Below are 22,723 nucleotides of genomic sequence, written 5' to 3'. Positions count from 1 at the left end.
TACGAAAATCAAGTTCTTGTACTGCATGCATCTGTTTCTATCCGAGATTAGAAACTCCGATCGGTATGTCAAATGTTGGTACTTATTCTAAACCACAACATGTATCTATGTACAAAAAGTGGGAGATGAATGGCTGATAGTCGTGGTATATATATATATGATCTGACAATATGTCACGCGACATGAGACTCATCAACAGGCTTAAAGCCGAGCTGTCAAGTCGGTTCAAAATGAAGGACCTGGGAGACATTCACTACATTCTGAAAATGGAGGTGCATCGCAATAGAGCTCAGCGCTCGATGATGATCTCGCAGCGCAAATACATTGCAGAGCTGATCAGTAAGTTCAACTTGGTCAATAGCACCCCAGTGATGACACCGCAAGTTCCAGGACTCGTACTCGAGCCTGAGACGAAGCTGAGCGCAGAGCAGATAGCTGCGCAGCCTTTTGACTACAGAGGCATTGTTGGATCACTCCAATATTTGGTCCGTGGGACAAGACCGGACATTGCTAACGCAGTAAGGGAGCTAAGCAAGTTTCTTCGTGTTACAACCGCACGCACTGGGAAGCTGCTAGGCGGGTACTCAAATACATGAAAGGGACGTCGACATTAGGTCTGTTACTCGATGGGAACACGAGTGATGTGACTTACGAAGTGTACACAGACGCGAGCTTCGCGTGTCAACCAAAATAACGCAAATCGGTTTCCGCTTATGTGATTCAAATGGCAGGAACCAGCGTATCCTGGTGAAGTAGCAAACAGGGAAGCGTATCGCTCTCGACTGTTGAAGCAGAACTTATCGCACTTAGCAAAGGAGTGGAGGAAATTGAGTGGCTGTGGCATCTGCTTGGGGAAATGGGATTTCCACAGAAGGAACCAGTGCAGGTTTGGTGCGATAGCAACGCAGCCATCAGCATTGTTAAGAATCCTGGGAATCACAAGGCAAACAAGCACATTGAGATTCGGTACTTGTTTACGAGGGACTTGGTTGAACTCGGTCGCCTCAAGATTGCCTACTGTTCGACAACAGAGATGACGGCAGACATTCTGACTAGCACAAAGCAGTTTATAAAACTAAGAGAAAAGCTAGGAGTTCGTGATCTGAACCTTGCCCCTAGCACTTAGTGGGAGTGTTGAGTGGAGCAGTCGCTCCTTGCAGCAGGACAGTCGGCAGAAGAGCCGACTTGCCGGTTACAGAGAAGAATAGGCAAATGAGAGACAAAAGTCTGAACACCTGTTTAATCTGTTAGCAAGTTCTAGGGGAGTTCAGCTCTGAACTCTTATCTATGGACATAGGGCAGAGAGAGCCTGCCCACCAACTGTTTGTGCGATGAGGATATGAAGCAGAGGAATGGTAGCCGCCCGAGGACGAGCTCACTTCCTCTTTTGCTTCAGACTGAGCACGTCTTGAGAATAAGCATAGGAATAGAGGAATAGAGGAATAATAGAATTACTGTGAGTTATTCCAGTGGTTTAACCCCTCATTCACCATCGTCGGAGGATCCCTATTAGAAGGTTGGATTCGTTACGAAATAAACTATAGTCACTTCTGCAATGCCAAAACGCGAGGGTCGAAGTTACATAAGCTAACTTTATCGGTTCTTAGGCTTCGAACCTTGAGAAATCGATTTGCCGGGCGAGACACCTATGATGATGCAGGCACCCCTCAAGCTCCATATGAACGGGGGGGGCTGAAATTATTTCATGCAATATTTTTTATTAATGAAATCCGAATGAGGTAATGTTTAACAGGTCCCTAATTCGCAGCACCCAAAGCACTCACTACATCTAGCCTCACTACTTCGCTCCCTATACGGGATTTGGTTGTCTTACAACTACTGTGCGAGAAGGATGTGGTGGCCCATACACTGTGCGTAGTTAATTGTAGGATCCAGCGCTTCGGCAACCATCGTCACGGTTTCTTTTCGTTTGTCGAAGTGAACGTCCCAGTATCTGGCTCCATTCTTCATGCAGGATGGCTGAGTTACGCCTACATAGTCGGGCTCTTTAATGTCGCCGTCGGAATCCTCAGTTGGCCATGTGCGAATCACACCCCAGTTAATGACACTCACGGGCCGCTCGATCAGGCGTTTGATCAGTGCATCGACAGTATATGCGCCAGAGCTTAACTCTTCGCGTCCAAGGCATTGTTTTTTTTCCTTCCGTGGACTTCCTGGCGTTCGGCAAACCGGTAGGCTTTTCAGCATGATAAGAAGTCTAAAGTGTCGACGATATAAATACACGCCACGACATGCCCGCACAACCACCCGCTTTGTCTGAAATTCTTGCAGTCACAACAGAGCTTGGGTCGCAGATTTCCAATCTACATTTACAAGGGATATCACCACAGCTAGACTTAGTGCAAAAACATATTGGACACAACAAGGAGTCTTACCTCATCAATCGTCCAGACAGCGCTTGCCCAATCGTGTTTAATATCCGTGCCGCACAAGATGTCCACCGCGTGTAAGCTTTGGTACCGTAGCTGGATATTGTGTACGATTTCAGATTTGTTTAGCTCACCGCCTAGTGATTTGGCGTACGTGGTCGTTCTTGCCTTCGTATGGCGACCCCCGTACAAGTTTTCATCATTCACGAGATAGTAGTCGGGGTTGAAATAGTACCGCTTTTTCTGAGAAATAGCGCGTCTGGACATCCCTTTGTGTATTGGAAAATGATTCGCCAGCTTACACAGCGCTGAAGCCAGTGTGTAAATTTTCGCGTCGGTAGGACCTTCATTAAATGCGCGAATAGGATCCACGTTGCCATCACGCCCGCAGTGAATGGGAGTTTTGGGTAGAGTTGCTGCCACAACGGGAGGTATCGCAGCTCGGACAGGTCCCGCTGCAGTTTTCTTAACGGCGCTATGGTGAGCTTCAATTGGATTTTGATTCGGCACAACCCCCGGCGTTACACTAGCGGTGATAGACCACAAATTCCATGGATCAGACTGGCACTATTCTTCAAACCAGTCAGCATATGCTTGATGACCGAGGCTCCTTCAATTTCACGACGATCGCTGCCAATGCGAAGGATCGTTCTTCTGATCTAGCCGACTCCAGCTGATCTAACTGCTGTTTGATGATGTCATCGTACAGTTGGCCATCGTTCAGAAGCCTCACCTTCTCTCTGAATTTCCGATTAAGATGTGGTCAACAGTTTAACAACCGGATATCCGACCAAACGTTGCGGAATGCTGTTGCAATTGGTTCTGCATGGTCCATCGATCTGAAGAGAGTGCCTTCGTGGCATTGCTAGAACCGTGGCTTCGAATACAATGCGAAACCGTTGCTGGTGTATCTCAATACGCGCATTTTCGTTCGAGGTACCGATGCGGGTCGCAGCATGGTGGTGCCGCCAGAGCTTAGGTGTCGACTGTGGCTTGACGGGACAATGTCACCGCTGTAGGCTTGACTTTCGCTAGAGGATACGTCCTCATAGCTTCTACCGAGGCTACAAAATGGGCTGTCCAGGTTCATGTTAAGCGCCCAGGGTGTGGCCCCAATGTTGTGATGAAGGTGGAGCCTGCCTGGACGTGAAAGGAGTTGTGTAGACCTCAGAAGATTGATTGTGTGCTGGTCGAGGCAAATCGAGAAGTGAGCCTAGGAACACATGCAACTTTCACGCCATACTACGACGTTTCTGTTTTCTCATAAACACACTAGATTTTCATTACGTTGGTTACAAAACTCCTATCACTGTACCCGCACGCAAGAAAAAGAAAAACGAATTTAACCGAAAAAATCCGGAATCTTTATTTAAAAAAAAGTATCTGGGCTGAAACTAACTGTACAAGCGCATCAGGCACTAAGGTATGTCAAGTCAAAAGGGAAATCCACAGATCCATCTGGCTCATAATCGTCGTGTCGATAACGCGACGTTGAAGCCACGTCAGCCAATCATGTAGCTCGGCATTACTAGCGTCAGAGGCATCTGATTGATCATCCATGAGGCTATCACTTTCAGCGTCGCTATCTTCAGCGGTGCTCGCGTCGCTGCCTCCCCCATCGCCGAACCGTTCGTAGTCATCTTCCTCTTCTTTGCCCTCTTCACCTTCCGATTTTTCGGTGTCGGTGACCGCGGCAACATAGTCGCTTGTGTCGCTTGAATCGCTGTCTGGCCAGTATATCACCACCTTCCTGCGTGCCGTCTGCGATTGCGCGAGTCGGCGTTGCCATCTTCATCGCTCTTGTCGGATATCTCGATAGCATCTGGGATGGATTGGTTGGGGGCGGGTTGAACCAGTAGTGCCGACCCAAGGTCGGCAATATGGTTGTCTTGAGCAGCGATTTCCTGGTGTAGAGAACTCATCACTTGGATGACGTTCTCATACGAGGTCCGCATTCGCTTGTAGGCGATGTCGATATCGTCAGCTTCTCGAAGACGTGTTGTGCGCATCGCACAAAGCCTGTCCAGTAACCGCACACGTTTTGGTTTTGCCAACACTGACAGCCTCAAAACTATATTGTCGTTGTTAGACTGCCACCTACATTAAACATTTTGAGTATAACTGTGGTGGCATGCAATTAATCTAGCGGGCTTGCAAAATTCCCGTTGGGGGGCATGGGAAAAATATTTCCCGCAGCCAGATTAGCGCTAACGTACGGAAAGCAAACAACCTTTTCGGGTTTTGTTGTCTTTGAACAACAGTACTGCAAGCTCCGGGTATATTCAACGTAACGCCCATTCCGGAGGCATTCCGTCCGTCATCATGTCAATCACATATTACTCCCGGGAGAGGGGCACAAGCGGCACAGCAAACAGCTGCATTGCCGAGGCTGCTAATGCGTAAGCTACGTGAATTTCGTAGCCAAGGCCTCCTTCGAGAAATGCAGTTATCAAACAGCGGTAAATGTCTTCAGTTTGAAACCGCGAATAAGTAGGCCCCACGACGGATGCGGGGTACATTGGCAAAGGCGTGAGTCGCATCAACAGCCGTTTGCGAGTTAAAGATGCCGCATTTGCATTAAAAAAGGATATTTATGCCGCGGGGTTTAGTATAGTTGTTGCAGCGACTTCTGTAGTGTGCGGATAATTTCAAGTCGTGCCAACCGACCGTTACAAAACTCATGTCTCGGATAAACGGTATGCACCACGACGCGGCTGGTCCTAGCAAAAACTAATACTTTGGCAGCAACCTTCTGAATTCATCGCGTCAAAGCAACCCAAAAGCGGAACGCTAAAGCGCCGACCTGGTGCAAAACGAAACAAAAGCTGAGCGCAGTGCAAAATGCGTCCGGACGGATCAAGAGACAGGCACAGAAAGGTTACAATGTGGTAGATAATAACACCTTTAGAATAAGCGCTACCTTGAAAAGCTGCAGTGCTCTCCGATGATACCGACGACCCGATCGTTAAGACCGACAAGAGTTGTGTTTGCGGTGGCATACTAAATCGATAAGATCGTATAGGAAACATTTCCATCCAGATTGGCCATTTCAATCTAGGCTTTCATGAATCCGAACTTTGAATTTGGCCAAGTTTCCTCAGAAATAGTCACACCTTCTTAGGGCGGATTATGTCAATACCATTCTCGCGGCCCACGCATAATCCGAACACGAATTCGAAGGGAAAAAAACATCACCACTATCTGCCTGCAGCGGTAGCAAACTTCGGCAGACATAATCAGTGTCCGCAATAAAGATCGAGCAGCTTGGCTCACATCACTCCAAAAAGTAATGGTTTTTCCACGCGTAAATCTTCGTTGGTCTTCGTAGAGATTAAAGATATAGTGAATGTTATCACGAGACCTTGTAATCGATTTTCCATGCGATTTAGTACAGCTAAGGCTGGTAGCACCAAAGCGAAAGGTAATAGTTCGACAAAATTTCAGGATATCACCTTTCAGAAATGAGGTGTTGCATTTAGCACGAAGCCATATAATGCAAGCCCCTAAGTATCTGCCTTCGTGATAGCCGCAGCTATTCCATCTATTTCTATATCGGAGGCGATCTGAACCTGGTAAACCGCATTTATCCACCATTTGTGTTAGTGAAAGAGGGAAATTCGATGCAACGGTTCAGGCGCTTCACGTCATCAACCTGACATAACTCACATGAAATGAGGCCGGTTTAGCTAATAGGGACACTGAAGCCAATAAGTTAAAGCTAGCCGTGAACAGTAATGCTGCCCGAGTGTTGTATACATTTTCACAATTACATCGACAAACTGACCCCGTGAATGAACACACGACAAAACGCTACAGATATTAGCGTCTTGGAGAGCCACCTGATATATTCAGCTTTGGGGGGGTTACAATTTAATAGGTCAGAGTGAATGCAACAAGGCGACAATGTATTGATTTAATTGAGGATGTGGTCCACATGCATAACTCGATCTGATAGCAACCCTGTGTGTCTCCAGCAGTTATCCAGCACTTCTTTTGGCATCGCGGTCCGTGCATCACCAAGCCACTGCAAGGCTTCCACCGTATCGATCGCGTAGGCGCCCTCGTTGTCGTCCACGGAGCACCGTACCTTTAACATAGGAGCGGCCGCTCGATTCTACAGAATACACGCCTTGATTCACGCAATTTATCCTTAATCCATCGGCTGCAGCAGCGCCGTGGTGTTCGCCGGCAGCCTGGCGATCTCCACGTGCGCCAGCTCTTCCTCCTGCTCCTTGTGCACTGACGCATTGTTGTACAGCAGCAGGATCATGCGGTCGGCAGCCTTCATCATCTTGGTCAGCGCGACGAGCCAGTTCCGGAACACCTTGGTCGTCATCCAGCCTTTGCTGGTGCCGAGGTAGTCCATGTCCTCCGGATTCTCCGGCAACCAACGTGGGTTCTTGGACTGCCCTAGCACCAGGCCGTAGTTTTTCCGTTGCGGTGACGTTCGAGCCTACCTCGAACGTCATGTGCGCCTTGTTCACCTTGAGCGCAGGTGCAACCCCGAACCAGACCGAAACCCTTGACACAGCGTTGCAGAAGTACACAGCCTCGTTGACATTGAAGACGTTGTTCAAGTCGTACTTGGCGATCTTCACCCTTAACGCCTTCTGTGGCATAGTGGGCTCCCGTTTAGACCCGGTACACTTTCGGACTTTACCCGGGAGACCACGGTGTGGTCCCGGCACTAAACTGCGCACCTACGGTACCGTTCCCGGAAACTGCACCCAACTGCCCCAGACCCGCGGGCCCGGGACCGGGTTCCCCCCGGGGACCCGAGTATACTCAAGACCAAGACGAAGTTCCCGGAAGCTGGAGCATGGCGACAGCACGACCCTGGTATAGTGAAACCCAATATGTAGCAGATCCCGAGATACTCGTATGCTTAAGCACGCCCGGCGGCCACCTGCCGGGCGGAGCAATAATTCAGTCTATCTTTTCCCCTCAAGTGCGCAAGTCGATCTCGACCAAGGACAACAAGGACAAAGGCCGCGGCCTCTGGGAACCGCGCTCGTAGACTCATCCCAGGTAAACTCTCTATCATATTTGCCAGGGTTTCCCCCGGGATCCCAGGCATTCCATATCTGTTCCTCCGGAGTGCGGTCTGGCCGGCACGGGTAGAACACTTCATATTTCTCGGGTTTCGCCCGTGGGGTCTCGCCCCGAAAACTACTTGCGGCCGTCGCCGAGGGAGTCTTGCTCCGAAAGACCCAGTGTATATTTAGTTGCGTATCCATCCCGCCCCGGGAACCAGGTAGCGTCCCCGGGCGATTGTTTGTATAGCTACCACCCCAGCGTACTCATAAGGTCGGGACTCCCAGGAGATCCTCAGTGGTTGACCTTCCCTCTGATCTAAACAACCGATTCGAAGGGGGTACACAAGGTGAGGTTACTGACCGAGTCCCAGGACCCCTTGCTTTCCCATAGCGAGTAAAGGTCCCGGGAACTCACGGCCCCGGATAAATCCCTCGTCCGGGCGGGCCGTCTATCTACTAGGAGATTCGCTCTCTCTAGTTCCCTAGATTCTCTGTCTAGGAACGCAACCCGGGAACTGGCGGAGTGTCGAGGGCGAAAGCTCAAGGCGCTACATCACAACTGGTGCGCGTGCCCGGATCAGGGTGTTGCTTAACCACTTATCACATCTCTCACTATGTCTACAGAACCTACAGATACGCTATCGCCCCGGGGAATCCGGGGCACCGCCTCTCGCGGCAGTGCGAGAGGCCGAGCTGGACGCGGAGGACGCCCGCGCCTTGAAGCTCCAGAATCGCGCCGCTTGGCTCTTCCTGCCCCGACCGAAGAACCTCCAGCCCCGTCGAGCTTGACGATGCATCCAAGCTCCGGAAGTGCTGTCGACGCCGGATCGCGGATGGACGACGACCGAGCCGCGCTGAATGCCGCGGGACGAGCGCGCTGGCGATTTCCGGCCCACGGACGGCGGCCCCACCTGCTTCCTCCGGGGATGCAGACACAAACCCGGTGAGGACACTCACCACCCACGCTAGCGCGCAAGCGCCGGCAAGCCCAGCTGCCGCACCCGATGCAGGAGCGCTGGTGCCGTGGGAACACCCTGGAGATCAAGCCTCGGGGACAACACAGCAGACGTCTGAGCTTCACCCCGGAGTCGCGGCGGCCTTGGACGCTGCACGCGGAGCTCTGCACGATGGAGCCCTCGTGGCGCAGACTCAGCTCTCCCGACTACAACAACGCCGAAGCCCAAGTCGCGCGATAGAGGTCCCGAGGCGCTGGAGCAATGTCACCTCGACCCGTACTACCTGGAGCGACGTCACTGGCCGATGCGGAACTGGCTGATGGAAGCAAAGGAGACAGTCCGGTACCTCCGCGAAGTCAACGTGTCCGGGGACCCCGAGCGACCTTGGGTTGCGAGCTTCTGGGGCGAATGCCTCTGTCTGCCCGTCGTCTCCGACCACCAAGCGCGGCTGATCGACTTCAACGTCCTCTGGCTCGAAGATGGCTCCCGGGACTACGTCTCGGTGATCGCCATGTTGCAGACCGTGCTCTCCGACGCCGGGTTCGCCTTCGTGAATTTGGCGCCCTCATGGGGACAGACGCTGCATCCGGAGTTCTTTAGGCCTCGGGACACGCGGTTCATCTCGGACGCACTGCTTCTCCGACGGCTTCTGGTGAGCGAGCAAGATGCCTGGGACCAGATCGCCCGGGGGCGCAAGTTCAGTGTCCGACGGGAAGACGTTCCGTTCCAAGCCCTGGACCCCGAAGCTGCAACCGCATTTCCGGTCGAAGATGATGGCGACGCGCTGATGCTGACGTCCGAAGAGCAAGAGCTGCTGGGGATGGCTGTTGTGACCAGGTTTCGCGTGGCTCAGATCCGCCCTCGGGAGTGGTCCGAGACAGACAGCAGCCGTCCCGAGCCCAAGCGCCGTCGTGGCAGTGCGGACGCCCTGATGGCGATCCCGTCGTGGCCTGGTTCCGACGAGGGCGCTCGATTTTGGGGAGGTCCTCTACCTGAGGCGGTCGGCTCCTCGAGCGTGGCGTCTGGAGATGCTCCCATGCTGACTCCCGACGAGAACATGTCGTCCGCGGGCGGTGGCTCCCAGGGCTCCCCGGGCTTCGGCCCCGCAGGGGCCACAGCCAATGTGTTCGTGGCAACGGCGGGCACTGGTGGTGAAGCTGCGCCGACGATGGAGCAGCCTACGGTGTACGTCCCGGTCGCCGCATACCCTCCGGACTTCGCGCAAGCGCCGTCGCCAGGGGCGAACGCCCCGCTGCCCACTAGGCTTCACGATCACGAGCTGGACGAGGAGCTGAAGTCAGCGGACCATGGAGCGGCAGCACATCCGATGGCACGACAAGTCGACGTGACCGACGAGGAGACGATGGCTCATCACGCCCTGCGCGAAGCGCAACGTCAAATCGTCGAGCTTCAAGCAGCCATGGCAGCTCGAGATGAGCAGGAGCGGGCTCGGCTCCGAAGCCTCGAGGAAGTGATGAAGACCCGGATCCCGGAGCGTGACATGAATCGTTCCGAGCGCAAGCAGCAGAAGTCGACGCAGCGCAAGCACGCGATTGAGGAATCCAGGCGTAAGGCTGCTGCCGACACTGAGGTTGCCACTCTTCGGAGAGGCCCTCCGATACCCTGGATATCCCTGAAGACGATGACTTTGACGCTACTCTGCTCCGCGAAGACAGCTGGGAGCCCGACGAAGCCGCCGGTGAATACGAAGTGGAAGCCATCTTGGACGTACGCTGGGTTACCCGAACTCGAACCAGCAGACGGATCAAGGAATACAAAATTAAGTGGAAGGGCTACGATGTCCCGGAGTGGATACCCCAGGGGCGCCTGAATTGTGGACGGCTGCTGTACGAGTTTGACCAAGGAGAGAGCGCTCGTGTCCGTTTCCAGGCTATGCAGTCCGGAGACGAGCTCCCGGATGAAGAAGTCCGGTAGAGCCCCGGGGCGTGGACCCCGAGTCGAGCACGAGTTCCTCGGGTGCGTCCCCCGGAAGCTTCGGGGTCATTGGCTGAGATTACTCGCTAGTGTGCCCAGGAAGCTTGCATGTTATATTTTTCGATTTGAACCCAAGACTCCCGGGCAGAAATGTCCGGTAGAGCAACCCCAGGAGCGGAGCCAAGTTCGACTAAGGTGCGACCCCCTGGGATGCCTGGGGACCCAGCTGAGATCACTCGCTGAGGAGACCCCGGAAGTACATGTATACGATAAGGAAATTGAACAAGGCCGAAGAAGAAGATCAAGATTACCGAAGATAAATGGCGTCGCTGAGGGACTACTTCCCTACGTGGAACATCACGGGACAGGAGGCATGGCAGGAGGCACCGGTATCACGCGAGACGCACGCTCGTCAGCGTTATCAACCCTGGCACTCCACACCTCTACGTCAACACTCTCCGCAATCCGGGCGCTTGAATCAGGGACGGACCAGTAGGCGCGAGCCGGCTCACGCGAATCCAGGAGCTCGAGCTGTCCCGCGAGCGGGCAGTCAGCGGACTTGTCCATCAAAATCCAGGTACAGATCAAGTGTGGACGACGCCAGAGCCCGGGCTCCTGCTCGAAGAGCACACGCTCGACCTCGGGGAGTTTCTCGATTTGCGCACGAAGGGCCTTCCAGGCCCCGGCCCACGCACGTTGTCGGCGACGGTGATCCGCGTACAACTGCGACACGGCAGGATCGCTGCGATCGATCTCCACCCAGTGCGTCCGCTCCCAGAACGCTCGACGCCACTCGCGCATGTGTGCGACGTACTCAATGACAAGGCTCCGAAGTCCCTGGCTCATCGCCGAATACTGCTTGAAGAACCAGAAGACTGTGATTCGACGCTGGAACATGATGTCCCAAGGCAGCAAGGGCTGCGTGCTCGTCACTGCCAATAGGCCGATGTAGTCGCCGGTGAGAAGTCGGTTCTGGACTAGGTGAAGGCTTCCTCGGAGGCACTGGTAATCCGGGAACCCCAGTGACTGTAGCCCGCCGTGGCGAACGTTCGCCCGCGTCACACGCACGCCATACACGATCCACGACGGTGCTCCTGGTTCCGGTAGTTCGACGTCACGGGAGCCTAGAGCTTGTTCTCGAGCCCGAGCCAGTTGCCCCTCTTGGTTTCCTTGTGCGGGACGAGTTTCACGTCGATGTGCGCCTGAGCGCCCTCGTTTGGACGCTGGAGTTGCTGGAACCATATCCTGACCAGGCCGGACGAGCCCAGAACTCTCTTCCGTGATCGTGAGGCCCCACCATGTCGTCTTTCATCAGTGACTGAGGCGTCCGACTCTGAATTGGAAGGCGTCGGCGAGTCCAAGCGCTCCGTGGGTATCGCCGGCCAGGGGCGACTCGCATCGACCTCCCAGCGAGACGCGTTAGCCAGAACCACTGCGGCCTCAAAGTTTTTTTCAGGGACATGACGGGTCCACCACACGTCGTCCAGGATCCCGAGGCAGAGCAGTCGACGCAGCACCTCGATCAGTACGTTTTCCCGGAGCATCGTGTGTATCAACATACCATCCGCCCGGACTCCCCGAACGATGCCCTGGGACTGTTGGAGGTCCCTCCGCTCAGGGTCCATGCGCATGAACTCCAGCAGATCGAGACGAACATCTTCGAGGGCACACCCGGAAGGGAGCAGGCGTTGGATTTCGGAGTCAGGTCGAGGAGGGTCGGCATCCGAGTCGATGGCGCGGTAACAAGCACTTCGTCGATTGGTTTCAGGGGCGTACCCAACTGGTCTGACCTGGCAAGACCCATCGCTTGACATCCGGGTCCCCGAGGAGTCGAGACCCACGTCGGTGTCCAAGTCCGAGTCATCGGCGATCTCAACAACCTCTATGTCCCTGGAAGCGGCTCTCGAGATCCCGGTACGTAGGGCAGAAGACATACCGGACTACCGAGTGCTGTCTACGCTCCCGGACTTGATAGCAATCCCTCGACGAGATGTCCCCCAGTGACTCCCGACCGAACCTCGCGACTGACGACGCCTGGTACCGGCGCCGTGGTAGCCGAGGAAGAGGCAGTCGAATGATCCCGTGCCCCAGAGACGCTGGACCCATCGGCCCCAAGACCCCGGATGTAGACCAGAATCCCGGGCACGTCACGGCCCTGTCGATCCTTAGTAACGTCGTCCCTGGATGGGCCTTGGTCCCGAGGCAAGCGGCCCAGGGCTGGACGTGGCAGTTCGTCACCAGGTGCGGGCCGGTCCTGCGCGAGACCACGATCAGGAACTGAAGGAGTCGAGGGAGTCGAGGGCTCCGGGAACGGCGCCCCTGAACCGCCACCATCCAGTCGAGTAACCGACACGGAGACCTGGCACGGCACCGGCTGCCCCCGCTCAAAAGCCCCGACGACATCGCGAAAAGATTCCCAGTCACCGACTAATCCCCAGGGTCCTTGACCCCGGAGGTAGTGCATGAATGACATCGCGTCCAACAAGGTGCGTCGGCCCCGGAACTCGCGGTTCTCTGCTTCGAGTCGAGTGTTCTCGCGTCGGAGCCGCGCGACGTCCTGCTCGAGTTGCCCCTGCTCAGCGGCAAGGACGGCCAGATCTCGACGCGCTTTGGAGCTGTCCACCTCAGCCAAGACCAACTGCTCCTAGGCTCGCCGCAGATCGTCATGTTCAGCTTGCAAGATGAGTCTGGTTCTCTCGACGAGTGCGTTATATTCGCCTCGCAGATCGCCCCTGAGTTCGGCGACTCTCGTACGCCACTCAGCGCCCTCCTTCCGCCGGTTTTCCTGGGATCGACGTAGTGCCAGATTCAGGTTCCGGCAAGTCAAGCAATCCTTCCGAGACGTCGGCGTCTTGATGACGGCAAACTTCTGTCAGCTCCTCGACTCGACGCAGCGCGAATTGTAGGGACCGATGAGTGTTAAGCCCTCTGAAGCCGAAGTGATCAGGTCCGAACAAGTCCATGAGCGGTCCGGCTTGGATCTCAGCCGCTCGCCCTCGGGAACCAGGAGCCATGGTGTCAGATGCTCCGATCAACCTGCTGGGTATCAGGATGTTGCCGGCTGTCTCGTCGCCAGGAGGAAGCAGCTCCGCTAGCGTCTGGAGTTCGTGTGCCGTGATCCCTGGCACCCGTACGGCCAAGTGAGCGATACCCTCGATGTCCCGGATCCGCGCAGCACCCGAACGATCGGCCACCAGGCCCCGGACATCGACAGCAGTGAGTGGCACGTACGCGATGGGAGGCGTCGACGGAGGCTCTCCCACGCTGACACCCAAGCGAGCATGCGCCACCTCTCCGGTGGGGAGTGTTCTACGTGAAGGCGGAAGTCCCAGAAGCGTACTGAGTGCCGACTTGTCCGCATCGCGCGGAGCGATGTGGATAGCTCCACCCACTGCAGACGAAGCGAGTCCCCGTGGCGGGGCCAAGAATGCCTGCCGAAGTTGCTGGTCGCTGGAGGGCAGTGCGGAGGAACCCGACCCCACCAGGTGTGCTCGCGTAATCTCTCGACCGACGCTCTGGGCCACGGATGGAGAAACACCCGCGTGAAGGACAGGTGCCAATGGCCCCGGGCCCGAGGAGCCGTCCAGGGAGAGAGGGGCGGGTGTCCCGCGTGTGGTCGCGATCGACACCGAAGTGACGCTGGCCAGGGCCCCGCTGGCGGACACCCTTTCACTGGAGCTTGGAGATGATGCTGGATCCGGAGAAGACCCGGGGACACTGGCCACCTGGCGTTCGGGACTCGGAGCAGGAGGCGGCGCGGTAGCCCGACGTGAAGCAAGACACAGCCCGCCACCAGACAATAGATCCCCCGAGACTACCGTCGAAGCGCCGTCGACACTAGGAGGCGCACGATGAACGGCTTGATCGCCAGGACGGCGATGCAAGGGGACCCCGGAGACAAGAGTGTCGACGAAGCCCCAGGATCCCGGATCCCGGTCGGCGACGAAGGCGAAGCCCGTGAAGCCGGCACTGGAGCAGCAATGTCGCTCGAATGCGAAGCCCCCACGAGAGTGAGACTAGCGCTTGCCGTACTTGGAGATACGGACGTGGACCGCTCGGCGCAGGACGGAAGCAACGGCCCCGGAGCCTCCTGGCTCGACGCTGGCGGACCGTCATCCACAGGAGTCATCGGATGCGGAGACGCCGCGCGAGCCGGTGCACTCGGACCCGGCGCCGGTGCTGGCGATATTGCATGAATGGTTTCGTTTGGCGGCGAGCTTGAGCGCGGTGTTTGCCCGCGTGACTGCTGTGGAGACTCGGTACTGGAAGCCATGTCGGCCGCAAAGTGGATGTATCAACGGCACGCGGTGAATCTGGAAGTGGCCAGCGGCGGGAGATACCGGCACGTGCAGCAGATCCCGTGCTGCCCTCGCCTGGTCGGGAGTCGCCCACATGATTTCTGCCCGGAGACGATTCGAAGCATCTCAGCGCCAACGGACACAAATGGGGCGGTGGTGGCATAGTGGGCTCCCGTTTAGACCCGGTACACTTTCGGACTTTACCCGGGAGACCACGGTGTGGTCCCGGCACTAAACTGCGCACCTACGGTACCGTTCCCGGAAACTGCACCCAACTGCCCCAGACCCGCGGGCCCGGGACCGGGTTCCCCCCGGGGACCCGAGTATACTCAAGACCAAGACGAAGTTCCCGGAAGCTGGAGCATGGCGACAGCACGACCCTGGTATAGTGAAACCCAATATGTAGCAGATCCCGAGATACTCGTATGCTTAAGCACGCCCGGCGGCCACCTGCCGGGCGGAGCAATAATTCAGTCTATCTTTTCCCCTCAAGTGCGCAAGTCGATCTCGACCAAGGACAACAAGGACAAAGGCCGCGGCCTCTGGGAACCGCGCTCGTAGACTCATCCCAGGTAAACTCTCTATCATATTTGCCAGGGTTTCCCCCGGGATCCCAGGCATTCCATATCTGTTCCTCCGGAGTGCGGTCTGGCCGGCACGGGTAGAACACTTCATATTTCTCGGGTTTCGCCCGTGGGGTCTCGCCCCGAAAACTACTTGCGGCCGTCGCCGAGGGAGTCTTGCTCCGAAAGACCCAGTGTATATTTAGTTGCGTATCCATCCCGCCCCGGGAACCAGGTAGCGTCCCCGGGCGATTGTTTGTATAGCTACCACCCCAGCGTACTCATAAGGTCGGGACTCCCAGGAGATCCTCAGTGGTTGACCTTCCCTCTGATCTAAACAACCGATTCGAAGGGGGTACACAAGGTGAGGTTACTGACCGAGTCCCAGGACCCCTTGCTTTCCCATAGCGAGTAAAGGTCCCGGGAACTCACGGCCCCGGATAAATCCCTCGTCCGGGCGGGCCGTCTATCTACTAGGAGATTCGCTCTCTCTAGTTCCCTAGATTCTCTGTCTAGGAACGCAACCCGGGAACTGCCGGAGTGTCGAGGGCGAAAGCTCAAGGCGCTACATCACACATTGCGCCCTTGATTGCTGGGGAGGTGTCCACCGAGTGGATCTCACCGTGGGCGTGGCGCACGCGGTACCCGTGGCGAGCCAAGAAGTGCTTACACCAGCAACCGCGAGTGAAGCGGAGAAGCTTGGACGCTGGGGTTTTCAGTACAGGAGCAGCCATTCTAGCAAGAAAAATAACTGACTAGTAAGTGAGGCTTGACCGACCTTCATATAGGGCTAACCACTGGACTAGTTGACGCTCTAACCGCATTATTTGAGCAGGGCGCACGCGCTGTAGGTCCTGGTAGTCGACTGTGATGCCACGCAGCTTCGCCTCGCCCCGTAAAATGTTGTTCACAGTGCTTTTATCAGGCATAGCAATCAAGTCGAAAGCTCCCTGGGACCACGCGACCAAAGCCATGCAGCTCATGCGTCGATTCTTCGCGTAGTGATCACACAGCTTCAGCTGCTGAGCCATGGTGAGCAGGACCCGAGGCATGGTCTGAATGTCGTGGGGTGGGCTGTGTGTGGCTTAGAGTCGATTTCAGAATGAGACCCTTCCCACAAACTGTGCACGTTTCCGTGGCTGGTAAGCCGTGTCCAAACCGATTTTGGCGCCATTTTTCAAATGAAATGCTGACTTGATATTTGTATGGAGCATAATTGCGCAAAATGCTCACTCCACTCAGTACCCTGACCTCTATCTCTCAATAATTTATACCATATGTGATCGCAGGGGATAAAATATAAGGTGGCTCTCCAAGACGCCAATACCTGTATTTCAACAAATGAACAAGGCGGCTTGCATCCGCCGAGGCGCTGGCAGTCATACCCCGGTCTAGCGAGCCGAGATAATGTGGGGAGGATGAAGGCATTCAGTACAACGCTCTCGAAGGTTATGTCTGGAATTATGTTTTGTGCCGATCCGATGTTAGTTGTCATGCTAGAGGGTGGAAAATAGCGTAAATCAGGTGCTAAGGTCCGTACCATTAATTTTGGTTCACATCTAAATAGACGGGAGTGGAGTTCTAATGTATTCTGGTTTCTTGGAATCACCATACCATTATTGAGGTCAGGCCGTTGGCAGAATAATTGTGTAGCCAATCATTTTGTGTATTTTTGACCAATCAGACGTTTTATTTCACTTATGCATAATGTATGCTAGTAATGACGAATATGCCATTATGTATTTCTGCGTTTTATCGAATATACACCATTATTTATTTATCTGATTCCCCCCCCCCCCGTCCCTATCCATACTATTCTAGGAATCACTACTCGCGGCACACTATTCCAAATTGTGACGCAGAGCGTTTTTAATGCCCCAAGGATCAACAACTAACGGGGGGGGGTAAACCTTACGTAAGGCTCAACAGAACATGCACGCGGTGCTTAAATGGCTTCGTGGCTGAATGACCCTCGGTTTGGCAAGTGGTCGGCGTTTCATACATTTGTCTGGTTGCGTTACGTCAAACTTCGACTAGAGCAATATTACAGAGTGATCAAAATTGTTTGCTCGAACCCCAGAGCAATAGCCAGAGAGCGCGTCCACGCTTACGACTTGTCTAAGTTTTAACTTGTGTTACTGAAGTCTTTAGAATTTTCGATCCAGCTGGTGAAGTTGTGCAAGGCCATCGCATCATACAAAGTATTTTCAGTCACCGCGCTTCCTTTGGTCGGCGACCTCGATACATCAACAATTACAGCGCAGAAACTTCGCTTTCCGTGATTCGGAGTAATGTGGAAATATATTAGATGAATAAGCGGCGAATTCTACGTTGCCGTGTGGTTGCTTATTTAGAGCCAAATATGATAATTGTCCCCATTTTGTAGCTGCGGTAAGCTCAGTTGGGGCTGACTTACCCGGAACCGCTGCCCATGTGTACAAGCTTATTCCTAATATAGAACGAGCCCGTACAGCGTCGGACAGAATGTAACTGCCACGTGCAAATCACAACGTAAGAGCATCTACGCCATTTAGAACCAATCAAAACGCTTAAAATTATATAATTTAACCAATCAGATACATCGATCCATATGCTAATTTTCAGGCTGTCAGTCGGTAATATGGAGGCAGCCGTGGACGACCCGTTAAGCGTGGATAGCGTAGAGCCGCCGGACCCTTTTGCCGCACGAGGCGCTGCCACCCCTAAGAAGCGGAGGAAACGCTACAGTCTCAAAGCCAAGCGAGAGGCTCTGCGTGCCTCAGCCAGCGCGAGGCAGCGCGGCAGCAGGACGTCCCGCGCTGGATACTCAACGACTGGCGCAAGGCCGAGGACGACATCGTCGGCTGCGCTGGTAGTGAGAAGCGCTTGTCGCGAGGACCTGGGCGCCCCGAGATGGTGCCTTTTGGTGCGGAGCTCGTCACCTTCATGAAGGACACCCGCAGGGATTGCGAGGTGCTGACCGCGAAAGTCATGGCGAGCTTCGTGCGCGACCAGTACCCCGACTGGCTTGCCGGTTACGTGGACGGCAAGAAGAACGCCGTAACGGCGTACGACTCACTGGTCTACTACGCCGCTTCGCTTATCGCCACGGGTTCGTGCAGCGAACGCCAAGTGGCCTCAAGGTAAATTCGCTGTATCATTGTATTTTTGCCATTATAATGTATGCAATGCCCCTAAATTGTAAAGGAATACTCTTGTACTGATCGATAACTGCATGTTGTGACGCTACTACGTGTGGTTGTTGCAATATTGGTGCAGGAAAAGCTGCTTGATATCATGGCCGTACGTGATGAGTTCGCTAAGACGTTTAAAGCGAGCTATGGGTCATTTGATGCTAGCTTAGCTACAACACAGATGAAACTGGCATATATTTCGACTGCCCCCCATCGAAGATGCTGTCTGAGAAGGAGAAACCAGCCTCCATTACTGCCGAGAAGAAGCACTCAGCGAGGCTAACGGCTGTGTGCACGATCAGAGCAGACGGTCTGAAGCTGCCATTGTTGTTCATCGTTCGAGGCGAACCCGGGGGTAGCATCGAGCAGGAGGAGCTCAAGACTTATCCAAAAGGTACTCTGAATTTTATTTTTATTTACATTACGTTGTTGCATTATCGGATAATTTATGCTGACAAGTATATGCAGGACACGTATATGCGGTACAGTCCAAAGCGTGGATGGATACCCGTGTGTGGGAAATCTACCTACGATCTCTGCTTGCCTGCCACATCACTAAAGACGCTGTGTTGTTAGTTGACAATCTCGATTGCCAAGTCTCGGCAGCATCAGAGGCTATTGTAACGGATGAGTTGGGTTGTAAGCTACAGTCACTCCCCAAAAACGCTACCTCGGTGTGCCAGCCGCTAGACGTAGGCGTCATGGGCCCCTTAAAGGCCATGCTCAAAGAGCTCTGGATGGACGAAAGGCCACCCCCGCCTCCACCGGGTCAGAAGCCAAAGAAGAAGACTGCCAAGGACAAGCGCATCGAGACAATCAACCGAACCATCAAGGCGTGGGAGTCGTTCAAGCCAAAAACTATCAGATCGGCTTTCAACAAAGCGCTATTGACTAATTTTTAGCAAAATACAGCTGCCTCCTTATTTTGCCACTACTTTGACACTAATCTTGAGCAAGTACAAAATCGACCAGAAAAGTTTTGGCCAATCAGTTAACATCCCTCAGTGGCAGTTACATTCTATCCGACGCTGTACTCGGCCTCGCCGCAACACACGTAGTCGAGCATCTTAAGATAGATGGGTCGAGCAACTTGAAGGCACCGTGGACAAGCTGATCAGTACGGCTAAATACACAACAAATGCCCAAGAAGCAAGAGCACGCCCGGCATTAATTTCTGGGAAATTTCGAGGGCGCACTGCTCGGACTTGTATAAGCACTGCGGGCACCCAGTTCTACTACAGATACGGTTACTTGGGCTCACCTCCCACGTGTGCTTCTTGTGGCAAATTCATTTCACAACTTTGTGGGACCCTGCTGTGAGCTCATTCATTTTGAGGGCGTTAGACGGGTGAAGTTCAGGAATTAGACCAGGAACCACCTTCTGTAATGAATTACATTGGTCGACAGAACACACCATTCGATTCCAGCAGTACTGGCACCCAGTGGGTTGTTTTTTCATGGTGCGGTTCTTCAGAATTGTTTTTCACGTGCGATGAGAAACATCTGCATAAATGCACCAATAGTTGGAGTGACTGTCGGCCATTACGAGACGAGGATCTCCATTCTTTTGGTGATCGCATTCGCTCATTAGGTGTGAGTGGGTTTCTGCAAGCGAATTGCCGAAGTCCACCCAGCACAACTGTGTTTGGACAATTTGCATTTTCGACGAGGTACGCTGGTTGACGCTCATTTGCCACTCATAATGCGGATGTTTTCGCATTTCCAGTGTACGACTCGGGCACTACTCGCAAAACATTCCCACATGAACTCGTTGCGCTCCTCGTTCCACTGCGGACGAAAATCCTTCCTCACGTACCAAATCGAGTTGTAAAAATCAACTTGGCATACTTTCTTGCAACCGCAGATGTTGCATCGATAGCCCTTAGTCATACTGTATAATGCGGGGTAATAGCGGTGGTGATGAACGATCGCAATTGGAATCCTTCTTCGGCTCAAAAAAGTCGAGCTTGCCGTTCTTCGTCTCGTTCCAAATGGTTTTGAGATCAGGAAAACGCTCGCTAAGTGTCTGTCCCCGACAAGGTTTTGGTTTTTTTTCGCTGGTGTCTTTTAAAAAGACCACGAACTTGAAGCGGCGACTTCTTTCTCTCTACTATGTCCCTCTCCCCCCCCCCCCCCCCACATTGTCCTCAGCAAGCTTCAGATTATTAAATTCGTCAAGCTCCACAAAATATCGTAAAGTCGCGGTGACCACTGCATCGACTACTGCAACATCAGCAACTTCAACCCCTCCATCCAGAAACAATCCAATCTCGCCAGTAGCATTTGTCGCGTCAATCTCACGGGTCAGAACCACCTCACTAGTCGCAGTCGTAACCGCCAGTTGCATGGTCACCCCCTCAGATGCCAGTGTCAGCGCCGGCTCACCAAAAAGAAAAAAAATGTCACGGGCTAAAGCAGCCAGAGCGCTTGGTGTATCTGCGTCCGCGTGGAGGTCGAAGCCAAACGCACAGCAATTACTGAAGAGCTACCCGTCCCAGGCACAGCACGGATGCAGGCTATTGCAAACGAGCGTAGCTACGATGATTCTTTAGTTGATTTGCGCAACTCTGGTGAGGAAGCGTAGCCTACCATGATCCAGCAACACCCCACCTTATCGTACCTTCAAACATCCGGAAAAACGAGCGAGTTCTTCTACACAGGCTACCGCCGCTCTCACCGAGCCGTACTTGACAAACGAAACATTAAGGACGCATTTGAGAACGGTTTTTCCTACTAAAGTGCGCGTCCTTAAAATGCTACCGTCCGAAGAAAACATATCTAACAGATGCTCATCCTATGCAAATTGACCCGAAACAAATTGGCTGCTCTCATTCAGTTGGTTAATAGAAGGTGGCAGATCGCTAGCCAAACCTTGGCCAGCACCTTGCCTTTCCCAATGAACTTAGTTTCGCCCGCGCAGCATAGCCTTCCCGTTGTCTTCAACAGTACTCGATCCACACGGTTCCGTTCGCGGGGACGCCTGCTGGGTGGCTTGACGCCTGATCTCCAGTTTCGATCTTTTCTCTTTAAGCTGCCGGGTGCTGCTGGCGAGGACGTCGGTGTGCTTCCGCTGCCGCTTCCTCTACCTGGTCTGGTTGATCCTGCTCGCGGCGTGAGGCGGAGACACGCATCTCTTTCGCTCTTGCACCTGCTCGTCAGCGGTGGCTGAATCGTGAGGCGGGCGGGGCGCGGGACGGGTGCTAAGCTGCTGCAAGTGTTGAGGTGCGTCGAAGCAAAGAGGTGAAGGTGTGGCCGCGGTTTGAATGCGGCATCTCCGTTCTTCGCCAATATTTCTCTGTACCAATTGAGATCATAGCATTGTGCCCACTGTCCGGTAAAACATAGTGCATAACTGATTCAATTACGTGAAAAAGTCGCCGTAAATCTCGGATCCGATGATTTGCTTCTGACAGTAAACGTGGAAGCAAATTGAGCAGATTTGCTGTCGAGTCGGGAATTTATTTGTTATCTTAGTTTGATGCGTGCGTTGGGAGTGACCGTTCGGTAATTGATAGCAATTTGCTGTTTTATCAGCAAATTAAGGTCCGCAGTAGTGGTGCCCTAAGTAGCCTTACTTAATAGTAAATACAGCATCTGTATTGTGCAAGCGGCGCGTGATTAGTCGCGCACCTATACGGGTCTGTGCAGGACACAGACACCGTGAAGATCAACGCAAAGGCCGGGCCTACTGCTGAAAGCGAGCTGAACGAGTTCAGCACGGACGCAATTACATTCGTGCAGCGCAGACAAGCGGTCATTCGGTTTGTCCAATATGCAATTGCACCTTGTGTCGATCGACAAACGTTGAGCGCAGATGGCAAGGGCAACATAAATGAATTCAAGAAGGGTTTATTGGTTTGTTAGCTTCTAAAAATCTGCCTAAACGTGTTGTTTCCAACTTTGGAGCAAAAAGCTTGCTCCGCACTTCGACGGACCGTTCACGGCGTAGGAGCGGCACGACAGAGAAACGCCTACACGCTAGCCATCCCATCTAACATGAGTCTCCATCCGCCCTTGCGGCTGAAGCCATACCGTCAGCACAGTCATTCAGCTTGGCTGGCCTTAGTCGGAAGCCAACATCTTTCTCAGCACGTCAAAGCGCTGGAGCAGGTGCCTCAAATGAGTTCCAACCTCGCCATAAGCGCTCAAAGTGGTATTTGAGGCTGTAGCAACCCGAGTAAGGCTGTTCTGTGCATCTATCCCCGGGGACTATCAATGTAATTAAGAGAGTATAATCGAATACTTAGTAGAAGCAACACGACGATCGAGCTCATGCCTTTGGTGCTATTTGCGTAACTAGGGCTCCGCGAAGGCTGGTATAGGAGGATCTTGGTATAAGCCCAGTCTTTATTTTTATCGATTACTTTTCTAA

At 53.8% G+C, this 22,723-nt stretch overlaps 6 protein-coding genes across 6 annotated transcripts; 2 read left to right on the top strand and 4 right to left on the bottom strand.

Annotated features, from left to right (window-relative positions):
- Nucleotides 1-1,836: 1,836 nt before the first annotated feature.
- PHYSODRAFT_532859 (hypothetical protein) lies at nucleotides 1,837-2,208 on the bottom strand (the record flags this gene model as incomplete). The annotated part of the gene is made up of 2 exons (XM_009540595.1): nucleotides 1,837-2,028; nucleotides 2,074-2,208. 2 exons carry the CDS (start codon nucleotides 2,206-2,208, stop codon nucleotides 1,837-1,839), a joined length of 327 nt encoding a protein of 108 aa, XP_009538890.1.
- A 1,610-nt stretch (nucleotides 2,209-3,818) lies between these two features.
- On the bottom strand, nucleotides 3,819-4,500 carry PHYSODRAFT_307676 (hypothetical protein; the record flags this gene model as incomplete). Its single annotated transcript, XM_009540594.1, has 2 exons — nucleotides 3,819-4,151; nucleotides 4,492-4,500. 2 exons carry the CDS (start codon nucleotides 4,498-4,500, stop codon nucleotides 3,819-3,821), a joined length of 342 nt encoding a protein of 113 aa, XP_009538889.1.
- A 2,040-nt stretch (nucleotides 4,501-6,540) lies between these two features.
- PHYSODRAFT_247552 (hypothetical protein) lies at nucleotides 6,541-7,009 on the bottom strand (the record flags this gene model as incomplete). The annotated part of the gene is made up of 2 exons (XM_009540593.1): nucleotides 6,541-6,795; nucleotides 6,848-7,009. 2 exons carry the CDS (start codon nucleotides 7,007-7,009, stop codon nucleotides 6,541-6,543), a joined length of 417 nt encoding a protein of 138 aa, XP_009538888.1.
- A 3,665-nt stretch (nucleotides 7,010-10,674) lies between these two features.
- Nucleotides 10,675-16,230, bottom strand: PHYSODRAFT_342205 (hypothetical protein; the record flags this gene model as incomplete). Its single annotated transcript, XM_009540592.1, has 8 exons — nucleotides 10,675-11,562; nucleotides 11,637-12,207; nucleotides 12,276-12,961; nucleotides 13,161-14,286; nucleotides 14,364-14,579; nucleotides 14,617-14,690; nucleotides 15,748-15,884; nucleotides 15,957-16,230. The coding sequence occupies 8 exons, from the start codon at nucleotides 16,228-16,230 to the stop codon at nucleotides 10,675-10,677; spliced, it is 3,972 nt and encodes a 1,323-aa protein (XP_009538887.1).
- Nucleotides 16,231-17,798: 1,568 nt separating this feature from the next.
- On the top strand, nucleotides 17,799-18,304 carry PHYSODRAFT_247548 (hypothetical protein; the record flags this gene model as incomplete). The annotated part of the gene is made up of 2 exons (XM_009540591.1): nucleotides 17,799-17,837; nucleotides 17,906-18,304. 2 exons carry the CDS (start codon nucleotides 17,799-17,801, stop codon nucleotides 18,302-18,304), a joined length of 438 nt encoding a protein of 145 aa, XP_009538886.1.
- A 547-nt stretch (nucleotides 18,305-18,851) lies between these two features.
- Nucleotides 18,852-19,253, top strand: PHYSODRAFT_532947 (hypothetical protein; the record flags this gene model as incomplete). Its single annotated transcript, XM_009540590.1, has 2 exons — nucleotides 18,852-19,049; nucleotides 19,137-19,253. 2 exons carry the CDS (start codon nucleotides 18,852-18,854, stop codon nucleotides 19,251-19,253), a joined length of 315 nt encoding a protein of 104 aa, XP_009538885.1.
- Nucleotides 19,254-22,723: the final 3,470 nt, after the last annotated feature.

This window comes from Phytophthora sojae (assembly GCF_000149755.1).
Source record: "Phytophthora sojae unplaced genomic scaffold PHYSOscaffold_15, whole genome shotgun sequence".
Classification (NCBI taxonomy): Eukaryota; Oomycota; class Peronosporomycetes; order Peronosporales; family Peronosporaceae; genus Phytophthora; species Phytophthora sojae.
Note: the sequence above shows the minus strand (reverse complement) of the source record. Positions and strands in the feature narration are given on the sequence as shown.